The 20,737-nt window shown below is 41.1% G+C and overlaps 1 protein-coding gene across 8 annotated transcripts in view; it reads right to left on the bottom strand.

Annotated features, from left to right (window-relative positions):
- PBRM1 (polybromo 1) overlaps nucleotides 1-20,737 on the bottom strand; it is a 115,043-nt gene that overhangs the window by 5,117 nt on the left and 89,189 nt on the right. For 6 of the 8 annotated variants that reach the window (XM_053292198.1, XM_053292197.1, XM_053292193.1 and 3 more), the window contains 4 exons: nucleotides 12,914-13,115; nucleotides 8,092-8,256; nucleotides 2,475-2,621; nucleotides 614-681 (listed from right to left, as the gene is read on the bottom strand). In XM_053292198.1, the coding sequence (XP_053148173.1) occupies nucleotides 614-681; nucleotides 2,475-2,621; nucleotides 8,092-8,256; nucleotides 12,914-13,115 (582 nt within the window). The remainder of the gene's footprint in view (nucleotides 1-613; nucleotides 682-2,474; nucleotides 2,622-8,091; nucleotides 8,257-12,913; nucleotides 13,116-20,737) is intronic. The other 2 variants (XM_053292201.1, XM_053292200.1) reach the window with 1 other exon arrangement.

The raw sequence follows: 20,737 nt of genomic DNA, 5'->3' as shown, positions 1-20,737 counted from the left end.
CTATTCTCAGGTATTGTAGAAACTTTAGATCACACAGGACAACCGGATTGTATATGGTTTATGACAAAACATGTATAAACATTTCAAATCCTATATCAAGGAAAACATAATCCCAACAAAAATAAATCATCGTCACCCAAGTTCCAGATTTGTAAAGAATCTGGATGTGTTGTCCCCCCACCACTGTTCACAGATTAGAGAGAACAGAATGGTACTTAAGAGATTCGTGGGAGGTATGGACCAGGGCTAGAAAACAACAGTCAAGAAGCAGTGGCAAGAATTTGTCTACAGGATAGATTGATGTTTCCTTCCCCACCTTAACACTTGTAAATCTGTTTAGGCATTCTGACATCTGATAATTCACTAGGCACTGCCTGCTAGGAAATGATTGAGGAGTGTTCTTTATATTCTCTAACTCCTGCATCATTGAATCTCAAAAGTCAGACAAGATGCAATAAAAGAGCAATGTCCGCAAATAAAAAGACTCATACTAGAGCACTGAAGGACAGATTCTTCAAGTCTTAGGATAGACTTATAAGATTTTCAAATGTAAAATATGATATGCATTAAAATCTACAGTTTATTTGCTACCTTTATTTGCTAAATCATTTACCTGCTGTCCAAATGGACTTCCTGGAGCTGGGGGTCCTACCATGGAGGAAACACTCTGGCCTATAACACCTGCATTTTAAAATGTAAACAAAATCAGAGTCTTAGTTCAGGCTGACAAAAAGTTGTCTTCCTTCTGATAAAAACATATTCCTGTGCAGCCTAAAACTATTATTTATTGTTATATAGTTCCCCTAATGTAGTATTTTTAATAAAAGTAATAAAGATGTAGCATGTTGCCTATCATGTTGCCATCTCTTCTGGTTCCATCTGATATTATTTCACCCAATAACCAGCATCTCTACCACAGAATGCAGAAATAATGGATCAAACCCTACTGTTTGATGCATACTGTACAACAAGTATGATGGAAATTGTCCAAGTGCCCTGCAGAAGTCCTGCTGAAATCAGGAGAAATTTTGAAACAACTGTGCTTGTTGGAGTACAGCAATACCTGTTCTTTCATCTTTACCACATTTTATTTAGCATTAATGCAGGAGTCTTCTTGAGGATCCTGTTTTAATCTGTCTCTTTTAATTTCAAGCATGCAATCTGTTCTATCCAAAGTTTCCCTATCTGATGACACAAACAAAGCATCTCTTTAAAATATCTGGTAAAGACAGTAAAGGAGCCATACGATCTTAATGACTGTTCAAACTGAACAGTAAAGTGTGCTTGTCTACAAAGAAACCATGGCACATTTCTCTCAAAACTACTGTTTGTATTCCACCCATCATCAAATTCTTGATTCTTGTTTAGAAGTTAGAATGCAGTCAATAAAGCAAAAAGGCTTTTCTGTTTAAAACGGTGATTCATGATAAAATATAATTTAGGGAAATATACTGCTGTTACTACTGTGAAATAAAAGGAGGCAAACCATATTGATTGTTGCCCACAGTTTAACAACATGCAAATCTAATGCATGCAGAAGAGGAGTATTCTGTGTGGAAGTGAATTAAAAATAAGCAACAGTAAGAAGGATAAGAAGTGGGCAGTAAGTGATGTTTCCATAATAACAATGGCCTCTCTCCACTTGTCAGGAAGACATCACACTGTCTCCAGTGCTCAAGATTTTGCATGTTTGTTCTCTAAAATGACTTAGAACTGGAGACAAAAAGGCAACAAAAAGAATTGGTTGCAGTTAGTTAATGTTGTCATTCACCTTGGTGGATATATATTAATCCACATCACCAAAAGAACGTTTAATGTTAAGTATGTAACAACCTTGGAAGATAACTGAAATCTGAGTCTCTAGGCTAAAAGGCAAACCTTAAACTACTATAAGCACTGATATTCCCTTCAGTTTAGTTTATAAAAAAACAAACAAAAACCTGCACTGATGCCATTTTCTGATAATAAACCTGAGCGTAATTTTTTAAAATGTTTTATCTGAACACTAATAATGCATGTAAGAATCAGAAATGAGGTGCACAGGCATGAAGATTCATGTCTGGCTCTGAAAGCACGGCACTTTTAGATAAAGGTCTAGTTTAATTAATAACATGATGTTACAGATTCAAAAGGAACAGAAAGTATGTGCCTCCATATTGCACACCAGTGGTAAAGTCAAGCCATTTGACTTATTTTGTACTTCTTTTTCACTGATCAATTCCTTTGCTGGTGGATGAATCACATACGTTGCTCTGCCAACATGTGCAACATGCCAGTATATTCAGTTAACATACTTTGCATATTCCAGCAATGCAACACATGTTTTAACACAACTAGACATACCTGGAGAATTCAACAGGAGTCAAGCAGTTCAAGCTAGAAATACAGAAGATGTAAACCTTTCCCCACAGTAACTGGTTAAATAGTGAGAACAGAAAAGCGAGATAATGAGTGAATGAGGAGGTCATTCTTACCCGGTGGTGGGATGCCTGGCATGCCTGGTGGAAGTTGGTGGGGTGGAGGCACCCCAGGGTGAAGTGGCTGCATGCTGCCCATGCTAACCATGCCATCAACTGGGCCCTGTAAAGGTGGCAGCACTGGTGGATAACCACCTATCATGCCTTGAAGGACACAACAAATTTCAAACATGCATCAATGACATGCAAAATGATCAAAAACAATAATGACATGCACTACCCGCACAAAAGCACTTTCAGGATTGCCACTATACTAATACAATTAGTTTCTTGCAAACAATGTCACAGTCCCAAATACAGTATTTGGGATAGATTAGTAGTTAGCTTATTGGCATATTCTTCGTGAGGCAACAAACTGAATATCTGGCATCAGTGCTGCAAGCAAATGAAAACTGTTTCATTGTAGGAATATATACAATATTATTATCTAAGACATTGAAAGTTTGTAGGATAGAACTGGAGCTTAATAGGAAAAAATTCTTGTAAAAAACCCAAGCATTCCATTTGTTCAACTATTTCACTTCTGCTCTATGTCAGGGGTTCCCACGTGTACTTGGACTACAGCTCCCATCATTCCTAGCCAAAATGACTCCATGTTGGAGATTCCCAACCTTGGATCCCCAGATGGCCTTTGGCCATTGTGGCTGGGAGTGATGGGAGTTGTAGTTCAACAACATCTGAGGACCCAAGGCTGGGAGCCGATGCTCTATGCAACTATTTCTACAAATGGGAAATTAACAACATTGCATAGATAGGGCTGTTCTGCCTCACATCACATGCATCCTCATTAAGGCCCAATATGAAAGATAATGTGTCTCTTTTAAAAATATTTTCTGTTTTAATAGTCTAACCAAGTATTAAAAAGCAAGACTTTTATCTTTCATGCTTCATGCCTTATGACACAGAAGATATGTCATGAAAATTTCCATCATGCTCAGTGATCGGCTCAATGATCCTAATCATCTTACACAACTTAAAAAACAAAACAAAACAAAACCCCTAATAGGAACATTACTAACTTATGCTCCTGCCAATAAAATAATGCTGAAAAAGCTATGTGAAAGGTTTGAGTAACAATTAGAAAGCACTAATATTTTTATTTTGCACAGTCCTTCACCTTCAATGCATGTTAAATTTTTACATACTATAGTAACTACATAATAAACTCATGCATTATATCTACTACAAAATAATTGCTTGATTGTTTGCTTGACTGGAACCATCACCACAGATAACTTCTGGCAATTATTTCTTTGTATTTAGAAACTGCCTATGAGAGAAGCTTGGAAGTGATAGACCTCTTGTGTGCCTATTAAATATTACTTGCTATTATTATTAAGCTGACTGTGGAGACTCAACTTGAATAGTTAAAATAAAACCAGCAAAATGACCGGGGAGATTATCTTCTCCATTGTGGATGTTGTGTTACAAACATAGGTACAGTGTGCACATACTGATGTTTGATGCTGTCCACTTAATATTCTATATGAACATTAAATACGCAAAAGAGAGAGTGAACTCCACTACAGAAGCAAAATCTTCATTAATGAAGCTGCTGTGATACAGTATTTCTTGAACTAGCCTCCATTGTTACCTTTAATAAAACCAATTTCCCAGAAAACAAAATTCCCATTCATCTGGGAATATTCAACTGTAAACTCAGATTTCATACTGAACTAGCAATAAATGACATGAACTGCCATTCAATAACAAGGACACTTCTTATTCTATATTGTACTTTTCAAGTACAGGAGAACCTCGTTCCACATGGATTCTATACCCGTGATTTTGCATATTCACGGGTGTCTAATTGACACTCAGTTTCATTATTTGCAGATACGAAAGGGTTAAAACCCACGTATCCATGGTTCCTAGAGGGCCAGAAGTGACCGCAGAGGTCATAAATAATAATAAGAGGTCATTAACAACAACAACAATAATAATAAATCCACAATTTTTGAGACCACTTGGGGGGCATTGCTGGATGCCAGGAGAACCACAGAGCATGGCAGGGCACTTTATTTGGCCCATTTTTGTGTGGTTTTTAAAATTATTATTTTTAAAGTTTTTAAAAACCTAACCCTACAATCTCATAGACTCAGTGACTCATTATCCGCGGTGTCATTACCCACAGTAATATGCAGGAATGGAATCCCTGCAGATAATGCGTTCTACCTATATTCAGAATAAGTCACAAACACTATCTCAATAATCCTTACGGAAGCCTTGCAAGATGAGCTAGAATTATCACTGCCATATTACACTGGAACAGGGGCAAAATGTGGCTTGCTCAAGAACCCATCCTGAGAGTTTAGGGCCGAGAGGAAATTTGAGCTGGAGCACTTCCTGGCTCACAACTCAGCCACTAATCTTAGCTCTCCATTACTCAATAAAACAATAAATTGAATGAAATATGTTTAGCAAACAATTTATCACATCATACAAATCAGTAAAATCAATTTCCATCAAAATTAAGGCAAATAATCTTTTTGCTACACTAACATTAATTACATCACAGAAAGCTTGTGATTAGCCCTGGAGGATTATATTAGCTATTGACTTCAAAGTAGAAGCTACAGAAAATTGACTCTTAACTGTATTTTAGACATTGCCAAAATAAAAGAAATCTATATACTAGTTTTGGAGACTTCAGATTCTTAACAGTAATTTGGATCTAAAGAACACTGGCCAACAGTTCATAATGTAACGTAGGTGATTTTGAACTGCCCATGCTGCAACAGGCTTCTAGGAAACTTCCGGTACACAAATACTTAAAGTAGTGTGCTCACACTCCAGAAGTACTACTTAGATTGTAAACAACGGAAATAGTGCTTCTGGAGTGAAGGCGCATTACATTTGTGCTCTTGCACAAAAGACTACCTATGGCTTCTTAGGAGCCTGCAGCAGTGTGGGCAGCTCAGAACTACCCATGGCTGAATAGGTCAGCCAGTGAGCATAAGGAGAAAGTGATTCAATGTTGTTGAGTCCATGTACATAAGTGTGAGTGAAAGATTTCTCACAGTACAGTGCCACAGTGGCAAACAAGGAAGATACAGGCTGAAGCATGTACATTCTAGTGGGCCATAAAGTATTTTTGAAAGCAGCACGAAAGAAAGAAAAAGAGAGAAAGAAAAATACAAGTCTTACAGAAAATATCTGAAATTATTTGGCAGGAGGTGCTAAAGGGACAAAATTTGACAATATATTTTAAGAAAAACATTTGTCAGTTACAATCCCCTACAAAAATACAGTTATTATATCAACTGCCTAGATTTTCAAACTACATTTGAAAAGGTGTGACCATATAGATCACAAATATCAAGACAAAATCAAAGGGAGATAATCAATAGCAAGTATTAAAAAAATTGAAGGACGGATGTGTGTGTGCACACGCAATGTATATGTAGCTCAAAAAACATTTTCAGGTAAAGGAACTGTTTCAGCAGAATGTTTTTATCAATGAATTTGATGAAAGCTGGGTTCAGATGTAAAATGAAACCATGGTTTGTGCTAACTGTAGTTAAAAAACCAAATCATGGTTTAGCTTCCAGATGTACAAGAGGCAAATTATGATTTAGAGTTGTTTGTCTGCTTTTCTTTTGCATCTGCTCAAGACTCAACTTCACCAAGTTGTAAGTTCATCCTCATTGTCATTGTGCAGCTGCCTCGAGGTGAAGCAATGGCTCTAACAGTAGTTTATCAATGGTTTGTGAATTCAGACAGCACAAAACCACAGTTAACACAAACTCTGTTTGCAAGTCAACTTCAAACCACATGTTTAGATCCTATTTATTGGCTTCAAGTAAACCATGTTTATATGCAGGCTGAAGTCAGACATAGCACAAAACAATGGTTTAACTAAACAAAGCATGATATCACATTATGGATCAAACTGGCCTATTATGGAAAGTTAAGACAATAATATTTGCTGAGAATGTCACTGAATATAAAATGGTTTCGCTGGGTTTCTTTAAGAGGTTAGAATACTAATTGAAAAAGCTATTTAGTGTAAATAATAATAAAGTTCTAAAATGATAAACAATTGCATTAACTACACAAGAATTAAAAAACAAATTAAGTGAAATCTTCATACACCTGACCAGGGAAAAAAGTTTCTTTTTTTCTGTGTTTTGCCCAACTATAATATTTGATTACCTCAAAAATGTTCACAAGCTGCAGAGCCCTACAAAGTGTAAATTAGCACATTGTTTGTAAACACACAGAAAATCCTGGTTAATAGTTTGATCATTAAGTCCTACAGGTACAGCTCTTTCCTAAAAAATGGCTTCCAAGAAATTTCAGTTTAGAGGGTAGAATGAAAAGGATTATTTTATGGACATCCAAAGGCTTGCACACCAGGATTCAGAGGTTTGCTTGTCTGAACAGCACATGTCATATGTCAAATGGCTTTGGAAACACCACATAACTTCAAAAGGGGTTTGTAATACGACAGGGGAGCTGCTGTTCAGGCAACACAAGCCAAAGTCCTCTTGAGCTAGTGGAACTAGTTGAGCTAGTGGAACAGTTCCTGAACACTGGTTCAAGAAAGGGAGGTGGGGCATTAATCCCAAAGAAATGGAAATACCTCTAAGTAATTCTAAGATGTTATAGAAGACTGCTTTGTTTAACCAGTGCTTCTGAAGAGGAATCAGTGACTTGAAACATGGTAGGTCTTAGAAGCCATAGGTTGAATCCTAAACTATGCAAGCAGAACACAGTTCATACAAGAATACTTCCCAGTACACACCTCTACAGAATAGTCTCTGTGCCCCTTGAAAACCGTTTCCTAATGGCTGGGAAACACTTGGGAGGGGAGTGGGAGGGGACTGCAGGAGGAGGGGAGCTATTCCATGAACACAGCCATTTGCAGAAAGTACCATTCGAAAAAGTTACCTGTGCCTGATTTTCCAGGGATCTCTGCTCCCACTGGAGCCTACACACTCATTCCACTCCCTTCATAAAGCCTCAACTCTTAAGAGAGGATTCTTGGGCAGGTACAGCAGGGGGCAGAAAGATCACTTGCATAAGCATCATCGCCCTCATGCAAGTTAGGAACCAATATGCCATCTCTAGTACACTTTTTGAGGTCTCTTCTCTTGTTCAGTTTATAGATAAATGCAGTTTTCCTAACTGCTAATTCCCCAAATTAACCCTCAAATGAAGATGTTATATTACATTCCCTCTCAGTCTTTACTAATAATATAAGAACATGTTAGTTATGGGAGCCTAATAATTCTGTAGATGTAGATGTGCCACATGCCAGAAGAGAAAAAAATTAACTCTTTGCAAGCTTTGCTGATTCTGCAGTGTTCAAAGGAAACATAATAAATAGAGTTAACAGATACGATACAATACAAACCAGGAGCTGGTTTGCAGATTACAAAATAAGGTGTTGCAGGCTTGGGTCAGGACAGAACCACATACTTATGACTAAGGGCAAAATCTGTGGTCAAAATCAGGATATACTAAAGTTAAGGTTTAAGGAGAAAGGTTGTTAAACGTTTTCTTCAGGAAGAATAAAGTGACCCAAGAATAGTGTCCAGTTATGAAGGAGTTTGATAAAAGTGAAGGGAAAAAATGGTCAGAGTCCCTGGTTTTTTTGTTTTTTGTTTACCTGCAACAGGTGTCAACTGCGGATTGAGCATCCCCATTGGTGTTGGTGGCGGCACCACCCCCATAAGAGCCCCCACAGGAGTGCCTGCCCGGGGAGAGGAATTCTGCTGCTGTTGCTGTGCTGCTCGTTCTCTCTCCTGCTGCTCAGCAACTTTAGCTGCCCGCTCTGCAAAAGTATTTTAAATTTTCAGTTCTGTTTTGTAACCCAAAATTTCAAAAATATTCTCTGATAATTGAAAAAGGAGTAGTAGTAAACATTGGCACAAGTTTAGGCTAGTGTGGGAGAAAAACCTAACAATTTTTAGTCATACAGTATAGAATTTTGATTTCCCTTTGCGTTCTTCTAAAAAATGTTTAGCGAACCTATGATACACAAAATATTTAAAGTGGTTATAGGTTTTTCTTCCCAGTAAAATCACCTCACCACTAGTGTTGCCAAAATAGCAGCAGTTCAGCACTCAGTAATGTGTGCACCAGGATAAGTTGGCAAATGTTCTCTGCTTTTCTTGTTTATGTAACTAATAGGAGCAACACAAGATAGTGTGCATGATAATGAACATCACAGCTACAATCCAAAGCCTACAACCCATTCTACAAAAATCAGTGAGTCTGTTCCAGTGCAAGTGAGCTGCAGAAAGTCTTAATCCGATCCAAAACAAGCACCCATTTTTTACCTCAGTGGGACTAACATCCATAAATTCATCTAGTACAGAGGCACAATATAACAAAGTGATCCAAGTACAGCAAAATTCATTTATTTGCTCACACTGCCTCAGTTGTGAGCAAATTAAAAAGTCCATAATCTGTGCATTTTAACCTTATATAAACATTTTAACATAAAAATGAGCAATTTTGTGAAAAACATTTCCCCATATAAACCAGTTATTTTCATCACAATGAACTTATCTGAAAGATCAGATATTTGGTATCCTAAGTACCATGTATGTGACCATTTTTGAGGTTTTAAAGGAGCTTCTACTACCTGCAAATAAGATTTTTTGTTAAACAGAACAAAATCTGATCAGATGGCAATTTTAAATAGGAAAAAGCTGTTCTAAATCTCAATTCAAGATTATGACTGCACTTATTGATTTAGCTATTTGAATATTTTTAAATTTACCTTCCCACCTTCAAAAAGGACCCAAGGTGGCTAACAATTAAAAAACGTCTAAAAAGCAATCAAAGCAACTTTAGAACAAATCAATGCTGACAGGGTAGCATATCAAACAGTCAATTGAAACAGCCAGAGGTAATCAATTTCCCATCAACTTAAATGCCTCCTTTAAGAAAGAGTCTTTAAAAGAAAAGAGTCTTTAAGGGAAGAAGTCAAATTGATTTCCACACCCTGAGTGCTATCACAGAGACCATCTCTTTGTTGCCATGCTTTACTCAAAACTCTTTGGGAAAGCTACTAAACAAATACAGCTTCTTTTGTATGGTGTTTCTAACATTGAATGCTGACCTCCAATATTTAAAAGGTGAACATTTTATTAGAAAACACAGATTGACTATTAACGGAGACAGACGGAATTTTACAGTACATGCCATCGAAACACTAGTTTTCTAGAACAGAGTTCCAAATCTCCCTTTATACTGTTAATACATCAGAGACAAACTAGAAAAGGCTAATAATTATTTCCTGCAATTTAAAAACATATACTTTTCAGGAATGGATGGGATAAACCATCAAACGTACATTCAGGGGTTGTGATATTACTACGACTGTGTGCCATGCTGGGTCCTACAGACCTGTCAGAGCCCTATATAAGGAACTGTCGGATAGAGTTCCACCACAACAGCAGGGGGGCTCCAACAGCTGGGACTGTCAGGAGGCTCCTGGCTGTCACGATGGAACTGGGTCTGAGAGCCACCAGCTGTGTCAAATCCTCCCCTATTCACCGCTTTCTCCTCTTCCTTTTCCTGTGATTTGGCGGGGGAAGGGGAGAGGCAGCACAGGTGGTGCACAGGCCTGTTCAGAACACCACAAGGAATCATAGAACTATGCCATTGTAGAAGACATAAATCATGTCCAAAATAAGGAATAAAACAAAAGTAAGGGAAAGTGAGAGGTTTCAATCTATATATAGTGTCAGGTTTATGATTTATGTCACAACGCAGAAACCCATAAAATGAGAGCAAAAGTCAAGGAGGTGGTTTATTCTCTTCTGATCTAAACTATGAAGGAAATTCGTAATTTTGAATCTTAATTATTTATGGTGGCCAACATCGTAACAGTGCATTTGCACAAGGGAGGTTGGATAGGTGATGTATAAAGAAACATCTTTTGAGACTATTCCTTGCACTAAGAGATGTTGCAATGACTGTTCCACAAGATTGATACTCAGGACTTCCCCACATCTTTTCACAACACTTGTTACACAGTCTTGTATGTGTCTTAGAGAAGGTCTTCCACTAATGGTTGTGCCATCACAGAGCATCACAGCTTCACTAAGCTCCACAACCTTCTTGCATGAGTGCAACTTTGTTTATTGCACAGACACACCATTAAGTTGTCAGCAGGTAGGTTTAAAAATCACTACAATGAAGCAGTTCTTAATACTCTGCAACATTCACATTAGATTAATATTATATCTTATCAAGATGCACATTCTGGAATGCTGAATTAAGATTATGACCAGCAAACCCACCAACATTTCAGGAATGGTTTTGGTCCTAAAAGGTTTGTGATATAATGTTAGACAGAAAACAGCAGAAAATATAGTGACAGAACAATTCAACAACAGTGAACAGACAGAGGAGCTGAACTTCATAGTGTTTGGCAAGGCAACCCAGAGGTCGCTTTCAGCATGTAACTGTGGTTTCGCACATTCGAGCATAATTGAGTTACAACCTATGCCATGATTAACTGTGGTTATCCATTAGGTCTGAATACAGCCCATGATTCAGTTTCAAATGCATCTTAATCATGCGTTATAAGCCACAGTTAAGCACAGCACCAGACCTGGATGAGCTGCAGAATTGTGGCTTAAACAAACACTGCAACACCAAGAAATTGAAGCAGAGGAAGAAAGGGGAGGGGGGAGTACGTGGGCTGAGGTTGTGTACACAACCAAATACAACACTGTATTTAGTAATCTGAAAATTTGGTTCTGGCAATTCTGTGAAAGAAGAGTACTACTATTCTAGTACTGTAAAGACGTTATATGGCAAGTCCATGTTTTAAAAACCATTAAAAAAACGAAGTGAGATCTGATGTTAGGCAGTTTTTAGCCTGCATATCATGTTTGCTTTAAAATTATGAAGTATAATATTCTAAATTTAGTATATGTTACCGAACCAAAGTAATATTTCTCCCAGGTGATTTTATTTTCTAATGCTGCAATAAAAATGTGAAAAATATTCTAGCATATAGGTTTTGAAAAGTGTATCTTTGGAAATATGCTTCCTATTAGCAGCAACAGGTTTGGATAATAAGCATTCATCTGTGCTCAAAAGGAGGTCAATTGCTAAAAACAGTATGTGCAATGTTATTCAAAAACCAGGATTGCCATTATGAGGTAAGGAAATAAAAGCTGATTTGTCTGGGTTCAGTACCCAGATACAGTGCCTCAAGTCAGACGATTCCAAAATATTGATTACTAGGGCTGTGCTTCAGAGTGTCTGAAGAAGCCAAATAATAACCACCAGTTCTTTGGAACTGTGTGGAGGTGGCCGCTCCCAGCCCAGCCCTCTCTGCATAGTACTTGCTTGCTTCGGGTGGGAAGGGGCTCCTTTACAGGAAGCAGAAGAGCCCCAAACTGCCCCACTGATGGCTGCAAAGGCATGTGAGGGGAGGTACACACGGAGAACAGAAGTTCAGCAGAGCTCTATGGGAAAAGAACTACACCTACCAGTGTTTCCTGCATACCTCCCAGCCATCACTAAACCAATATGGGGCTCTGCTTCCTGTAAAGGAGGCTCTCCCCTCTGTATTGGAAACATACAGTACTGTGTGGAGAAGGTCACACTCGGAATGGCTGTCTCCATGCTGTTCCAAAGGGCTGGTGTATATCATTTGGCTTTGGACATTCCAAAGCCCAGCCATCTAGTAAGCTTGCTTATAGGTTATATAAGTTATAGGTGAATTATAACTTGTCTCTAGTAAGCTTGCTTACTAGAGACAAGTTATAATCTACTTTAACCATCTTTCAGTGCTTTGAACCTTCCCTTTTTTTAATCTACAGTCATCCCATTCCTCCTATATATTACTAATTTAAATAGTGCCACATAAGCATCTCTCATCTTTACCTTGGAAATGTTTCCAAACCTACTCAAAACAATTTAAAGCTGAATCAAGCTCTCCATTCTGCAAGTACTAGAAGCCTGCAATGTAAGGGTTGCCTGATTATTGACTATCAATACATGAACTTGCCGTCTTTATCTTTGCAGCTCCTGACCATGTTCGTTTCCTTCCTCTGCTGTTTTTCTTTCTTTCTGTGTTTTACCTCCTGCACTTCTCTTTTTGGTCTTTTCTTCACCCAGTTCCTCTGAGCCACTCTCAACTTCCAGTTTTAAGCCAATTTGATGCTCACTTATTTCCTTCTCAGGCCCTTTCCTAGGATCCTACTTCCACTCTTCAGTCATTAGACTCTTCTGCCTGCCCTGCTGTGACATGAGGCCAGCTTTGCCAGTCACTGCCAGAGGCTTCACCACCACGCTCACCACATTTCTTTAGTACATTACAATGCAGATTATTCAATATGATCTATTATATATTTAAGCTCCTAAGACAGAAATAGAACTTGCCTGCTCTCAAAGGATACTATATCTCTCCTGAAAGAAAAGGGCAAAAAGGTCTTTACATCATTACAGTTTTAATTTACCTTCATACTCCGCTTTCTTGGATGCCTCCAAGTTTCTCCATTCTGTTCCAACGAGTCTACTGAGCTCTCCAAAGGAATAGTCTGGGTGCTGAGCTTTAATAACAGCTCTCATCTCACTACTAAAAAGAATGTAACCACTCATGTTGATCTTCCTTTTTGAGCCTTCCTTTTTCACACTGCCCTTGGCAGACTTGGGAGTAGACTAAGGGGAAAAAACAATTATTTTCATAAATGCATAAGAGAAAAATTTCAAGACTGGAACTTAATATCAAGAGTAGAAAACCTCTTCCTTAATTTCTGAACTTTACTTTTTCTTTCATAGCCAAAATTTTAAGCTGACAAAGGTCTTGAATTACTGTCAGTGAAAAAATACAGCATGTGGCTGGGCAAGAACTTATCGAATATATGATTGCCATGTGACTAGCAACTGATTGGCTTGAAAGGGGGATTAGACCTCTCTTCCATGAGTTTTTCTATCAATGGCTATTAGTTATGGCTAGGTGGAACCTCCAAGTTTAGAGGTGGTATCCCACGTAATATAAGTCTAGATGAAAAACAGGTTGCTTACCTGTAACAGGTGATCTTTCTGGTGATCCATGTTTGCTCACAACCCAGGTTCTGGCCCTGCGCAGTAATCCTCACGGAAGTATTTCAAGCTCCTACAGGCGCTCTTCGGCTCTGTCGAATTGCACACGTGGCCAGAACATTATTTCTGTCGAGAGACTGCCATTCTCCTCAGTTCCTGATCAGTTGCTGCGATGAACCAAGAGGAATGTCCATGGATGGAGTCAGGTAAGTCACTATAACTGTGGAGGTATCCTAGCAGTGGGGCAGGCCAGATGGGTGTTGTGAGTGAACATGGATCATCAGAAAGATCACTTGTTACAGGTAAGCAACCTATTTATCTTTGAGGTGATCCACGTCCCCTCACAACCTGGGTGATTAACCAGCAAACCAAGATGGAGGTGGGAGCTAGGATACTGTCCAGAGAAATTTTTTGAGGACTGCCCGACCAAAGTTGGTCTCCAGTGATGCGCAGATGTCCACAGAATAGTGCTTAACAAAAGGTAAGTCCAAGGACCATGTGGCCACCGTGCAGATGTCCTTCATACTGATGCCAGACATATGAGCTGCCAACGTGGCCATGGCTCATGTGGAGTGTGTCCTAATCTTCAAGGGGGGCTTAACCCCTTGTTGGTTGAAGATGAGCTCCACAAGCCAATGAGAAAGTCTTTGTCTAGAAATAGGGTGGCCCTTATTCTCTCCTTTGTAGGAGATGAAGAGCTTGTTTGACTCCAGAAAGGCTTTGTCCATTTCAGGTAGTAAAGGAGGGCTCGTCTCACATCCAGCGAATGCATCGACTTCTTCAGAAGGGCTCTGGAAGAAGGTAGGCAAGAGGTAGGCCACTTGATTTAAATGAAAATAGGAGATCACCTTTGGAGTGAAGGAAGAGTCTGTCTGAAGAACTACCTTGTCAGTGTAGAAATTATTTTATGGAGTGTCAGTGTGGAGAGCTGTCAGTTCACTGACACATTGTTCAAAGTTACTGCAACGAGAAAGACCACTTTCAGACAAGGACTTAGGGGTAGCGGAGAGGAGCAGTTCAAAGGGTGGCAGGGGAGGAGGTTCACTGAGACAGGAGAGGACCAGGGAGAGGCTCCAAGGCCTGACAGGATCCTGGAAATGAGGGGAAAGGTTTTTCACACCTTTAAGGAACCGCTTAGAATCCGGATGGGAAAAAACTGAGTGTCCAATCCCAGCCCAGGTGTCTTGCAGAAAGAGTGGCAAGATGGAGCTTCAGAGAAGTATTGGATAGGCCAGAATGTTTGAGACCTGTTAAATAGAGAAAGGTCTGTCAGATAGTAGTATTGAATGGGTCAAAGCCTTTGCCCTTGGCATGGGAAGTGAAATGTCTCCACTTGCACATGTCGTTCCTGCAGGTTGATTCTTTCCTCTCACTGAGAAGAATAGTATCTAGGAACTGATTCTCCAGGGCTTCAGATTCAACAGCTGGAGGTCGGGATGGAGGACATGAACCCCCAGATGAGAAAGAAAGTTCTGGACGGACAGGAAGGTGTTTCTCGAGGCCGTAAGCTAGCCTAAGCAGGATCAGGAACCACAGCTGCCTTGGCCACCACAGGGTGAGAATAATGCAATGGGTGTTTTCCTGTAAAATCTTGCCCATGATTCTTGAGAGAAGGGGAAAGGGACAGGTAATAAAGATGCTCCGTCTACGGCATCTGAAAGATGTCGACCATAGAGTTCAGTCCTACTCAGTCCTACTGAGGAAATCAGGGATGCGTCAAGGAGAGGCAGGGCTGTAATCATGGGTGATTTCAACTACCCACACATAGACTGGGTAAATTCACATTCAAGTCAGGACAAAGAGGTCAAATTTCTAGATACGCTAAATGACTGTGCCCTAGAACAGTTGGTCATGGAACCGACCAGAGAGAAGGCGACCTTGGATCTAATTCTGAGTGACACCCAGGACCTGGTGTGTGATGTCAGTGTCATCGACCCTTTAGGGAACAGTGACCACAGTGCCATCAAATTCAGCATACATGTGGGGAGAGAATCACCAAGGATGTCTAACACAGACATTTTGAATTTCAGAAGAGGAAACTTCTCCAAAATGAGGAGTATGGTGAAAAGAAAGCTGAAAGGGAAAACCAGGAGTGTCACTTTGCTCCAGAGTGCGTGGAATTTACCCAAAACCACAGTACTAGAAGCCCAGTTAGATTGTATACCCAAAAGGAGGAAAGGTACCACTAAGTCCAGGAGGATGCCAGCATGGCTAACGGGTACCATCAAGGAAGCCATAAAAGGGAAGAAGACTTCCTTCCGAAACTGGAAGGCCTGTCCAAATGAAGAGAACAGAAAGGAACACAAACTCTGGCAAAAGAAATGCAAGGTGACAATAAGGGAGGCAAAAAGAGAGTTTGAGGGACATTTAGCCAAAAGTATCAAGGGGAATAACAAAAACAAGTACATCAGAAGCAGGAAACCTGCCAGGGAGGCAGTTGGACCATTAGACAATGAGGGAGTGAAAGGGATTATTAAGGAGGATATGGAGGTTGCAGAGAAGCTAAATGAGTTCTTTGCATCTGTCTTCACGGCAGAGGATACTGAGCATATACCTGTTCCTGAACCAGGCTTTTTAGGGATGGAGGCTAGAGAGCTGAGTCAGATAGAAGTGACAAGGGATGATGTTCTAAACTGTCTGGAAAAACTGAAAGCCAACAAATCACCAGGGCCGGATGGCATCCATCCAAGAGTCCTCAAAGAACTCAAATGTCAAATTGCCGACCTCCTTGCTAAAATATTTAACTTATCCCTGAAATCGGGCTCTGTACCAGAGGACTGGAGAGTAGCAAATGTAACACCGATTGTCAAAAAGGGATCCAGGGGCGATCCGGGAAATTACAGGCCAGTTAGCCTAACGTCCGTTCCAGGCAAATTGATGGAAATTATCCTCAAGGATAAAATTGTAAAGCACCTAGAAGAACAGGCCCTGCTGGGAGTGAGCCAGCTTGGCTTCCACAAAGGTAAATCTTGCCTCACCAACCTTTTGGACTTCTTTGAGAGTGTCAACGAGTGTGTGGATCAAGGTGATCCAGTTGACATAGTCTACCTGGACTTCCAAAAGGCTTTTGACAAAGTTCCTCATCAAAGACTCCTGAGGAAACTTAGCTGTCATGGAATAAAGGGACAAGTACATGTGTGGATTGCTAATTGGTTGAAAGACAGGAAACAGAGGGTAGGTATAAATGGAGAGTTTTCACAATGGAGGGAAGTAAGAAGTGGGGTCCCCCAGGGATCTGTACTGGGACCGGTGCTTTTTAATTTATTCATAAATGATCTAGAAGCAGGGGTAAGCAGCGATGTGGTCAAACTTGCAGATGATACCAAACTCTTCTGGGTAGTGAAATCCCAAACAGATTGTGAGCAGCTCCAAAAGGATCTCTCCAAACTGGGGGAGTGGGCGACAAAATGGCAAATGTGGTTCAATGTTAGCAAGTGTAAAGTGATGCACATTGGGATGAAAAACCCCAACTTCAAGTATATGCTGATGGGATCCGAGCTGTCGGTGACGGACCAGGAGAGGGATCTTGGGGTCGTGGTGGACAGCTCGTTGAAAGTGTCGACTCAATGTGCAGCAGCTGTGAAAAAGGCAAATTCCATGCTAGGGATCATTAGAAAGGGGATTGAAAATAAAACGGCTAACATTATAACGCCCTTATACAAAACTATGGTGCGACCAGACTTGGAGTACTGCGTACAATTCTGGTCACCACATCTTAAAAAGGACATTGTTGAACTGGAGAAGGTACAGAAGAGGGCAACCAAGATGATCAGGGGCCTAGAGCACCTTTCTTATGAGGCAAGACTACAACACCTGGGGCTTTTTAGTTTAGAAAAAAGACGACTGCGGGGAGACATGATAGAGGTCTATAAAATCATGCATGGTGTGGATAAAGTGGAGAGAAAGAGATTCCTTTCCCTCTCACACAACACTAGAAGCAGGGGTCACTCCATGAAATTGATTGCCAGGAGGTCTAGGACCAACAAACGGAAGTACTTTGTCACACAATGCGTGATCCACCTGTGGAACTCTCTGCCACAGGATGTGGTGACAGCCAACAACCTGGATGGCTTTAAGAGGGGTTTGGATGACTTCATGGAGAGGTCTATCAATGGCTACTAGTCAGAGGGCTGTGGGCCACCTCCAGCCTCAAGGGCACGGTGCCTCTGAGTACCAGTTGCAGGGGAGTAATGGCAGGAGAGAGGGCACGCCCTCAACTCCTGTCTGTGGCTTCCAGCGGCATCTGGTGGGCCACTGTGCGAAACAGGATGCTGGACTAGATGGGCCTTGGGCCTGATCCAGCAGGGCTGTTCTTATGTTCTACTCATGCCCTTGAGCAGTACAACCTGCACTTCTTGTTGAATTTAGTGGCAAAGACCTACCCACGGAGTCTTCCAACGGTGAAAGATGCTGTCCAGCAGGGACTGGTTAACCTCCCACTTGTGTTGATTGGTCAGGTTAAAGTCCCTGCTGAGGGCATCCACCAGAACGTTGTCTATAATTTTGATGTGAAGCGCAATGGGGTAAATGTGATGGGCTATGCACAAGTCCCAAAGCTGTAGGCTATGCTGCACAAGGACCTGGAGACTGTCCCACCTTGACGGTTCAGGTAGACTATTGCTGTCGTATTGTCCAGGAGCACCTGGATCACTCGATGTTGTAGTAAAAGGTAGCAAGGACTTCAGAGAATGAAAAACTGCAAGGAGCTCTAGAAGACTGAAATGGACAGACTGTTGTTGTTGGGTCCAGATCCCCTGTGCATGAAGGCCTCTGCAACCTTTTAAGGAGGCATCCGATGTCAGTCATAGACAGAGTCGGTAATTCAAAAGGCATGCTCGTCAATCCACCAATGCAATGATTTCAAGATATGCAGAGGAAGAAGCAGCCACATATTCAGGCTGCTGAAGTTCAGTTTGAACACTGACAAAAACCAGTTTTGGAGCCCGTGCATGCGAAGCCTCACTTAGGGCACAGCAGACGTGCAGAAGGCCATAAGACCTAGCAGTCTTTGAATGGACCGTGTCCTTTGCTTTGGATTGAGAGTGAAGTCAGAAATCAGGCTTGTGATCAGCCTTTACCTTTTCTCGGGAAGGTAAGCTCCCTTTTGCAGTGAAGTCTAATACTGTCCCAATGAACTGGATATGACTCTGAGGTGTCAAGACAGGCTTATTTAGTTTATTGTCATGCCCAAGTCTGCCAGTAAATCCACTGTGAACTGAACCTGGGTGATTAGGGTTTCATTCTTGTCCAATATGAGCAGCCAGTCATCCAAGTATAGGTAGATGGAGACTCCCCCACACTGCATGCAGAGATGTGTGATAATGGCACTGATACACTTGTTGAATAACAAGGGAGCATGGAGAGGCCGAAGGGAAGGACTTTGTATTGGTAGCCCTGTTACCCTAGAGTGAAGTGCAGGTACTTTTTGTGTGCAGGATGTATTCCCACATGAAAATACACATCTTTGAGATTCAGAGTAAAAAACCATTTGTCCCTCCTGAAAAAAGGGAAAATGGTTTGCAGAGATATCATCCTGAACATTCTGTTCTTCATACGTTTGTTCAGGTTGCGAAGATCCATGATGGGCTGAAGGCCTCCATCCCGTTTGGGCACCTGGAAATACCTCAAATAAAAGCCCGTCTCCCGATCTTTGGGAGGAACAGGTTCTATTTCACCTTTCTCCAGCAAGCAACATACCTCTTCTGCTAAAGTAGGAGTTGAGTAAGTGTATGTTATCCCCGCAAATACGTGTGTGTGTGTGTGTGTGTGTGTGTGTGTGTGTGTCTTTTGAATTTGATGGTGGAGCCCAGGGGTGGGGAACCTTGCCCCTCCAGCTGTTTTTGAACTACAACTCCCACCATCCCCAGCCACAATAATTGTGGCTGGGGATGATGGGAGTTGTAGTTCAAAAACAGCTGTGTACCAGGACTTCTTCAATCTCTCCATTGTCTCATTTGTCTTTGAGCTCAAAGGGCAAATTTTCGATCTTGTCTTTCATATCATTTTGCAGAGAAGTGGACCGCAGCCAGGCATGCTGATGAAGGCACACTGCACCGGTCAAAGATCTAGATTCGGTCTCAGCAAGATGCTGAGATGCTGTCTTGTGATGTCTGCAGACTTGGCCAGAGCAGACTGGAAGTTATCTTTAAAATCCTCAGGGACATCCTTCATGTCCTATTTCAGATTGTTCCAAAAATGAAACTTGCTATACAAGCCATAAAATCTGAGATTTTCAAGGCCAAGCAAGAGGAGGAATAGATGTCCATCCCATCATATCAAGTTTTCTGCCTCTATCTACTGGGGCAGAATGAGCTCCACCCAACTGTACTAAGAGCACGATCCACCATCAAAGTGTGTGTGGGGCGGCGTGCTTAAAAGGTAAGGACAAGAGTCTTCCTGGATGCCATACAAGCTCTCAAGTGTTTTGGAGGTGGTAGTGGGGTCAGCAGGTGCATCACAACAGACCTCTGCAGAGTTAAGAAAGGACTGGCAGCATGGGCAAGGCAGTCAAAGTAGATGTAAATTGGATCTTTAACTTCCAGTGTTGGTGCTTTTTAGTTCTAGGCCCCAAACCATTGCCACTTTGGTTATTTGAACATGGTAGGAGCGTGTCTCCTCTGTCAGTGAACTTGAAGGTAGACTGTCGACAGTCTCATCATGGGACAGGTCTGAGGGGTTTTCAGTGTGAACTGAATCCTTTTCAGAGGACGGGCTGGAGGCGTACTCTTCTTCAGAAAAAACATCTCTCCGGTGATTTTGAAGGAACTTCGGGAGGATCAATGACTTCTACTTCAGGATGTCACAGGAGTAGGGGCAGGTGAAGTAAGGTTCCCTGTACCTACAGGTGCTGAAGGTGTTTTTAGAGTGCTTGAAAGGGGAGGCCCAAGCAGGTGAAGAAATAAGATTCCTGACCTTAAACAGGAGTGGACTCAAGAGTACCCTTCTGTTTCATTGTGTTCCAAAGTCTGTACTCTTGAAAATCATAAGGCAAAGCAGGCGAGGGCATTTATCTATGATATCTATGAAGTACACATACACACACCTACCCCCACCCCCTTCCATGGACAAAGCCCTAAAAGAGCTCCAATAGTCCATAGAATGAGACATGGATACATAGCAAGGTGCAGAATGATGGGAACACTCTCTCCAACGTTGAGTGGGAGAGCAAAATGGAGATACCTTGGCAGGCAAAGAAGACAGTATCTTTGGGACCTGTAAATATTCATGCATTCATCCCC

Source organism: Hemicordylus capensis, chromosome 2, assembly GCF_027244095.1.
Source record: "Hemicordylus capensis ecotype Gifberg chromosome 2, rHemCap1.1.pri, whole genome shotgun sequence".
Classification (NCBI taxonomy): domain Eukaryota; kingdom Metazoa; phylum Chordata; class Lepidosauria; order Squamata; family Cordylidae; genus Hemicordylus; species Hemicordylus capensis.
This window is presented reverse-complemented; position numbering and strand designations above follow the sequence as displayed.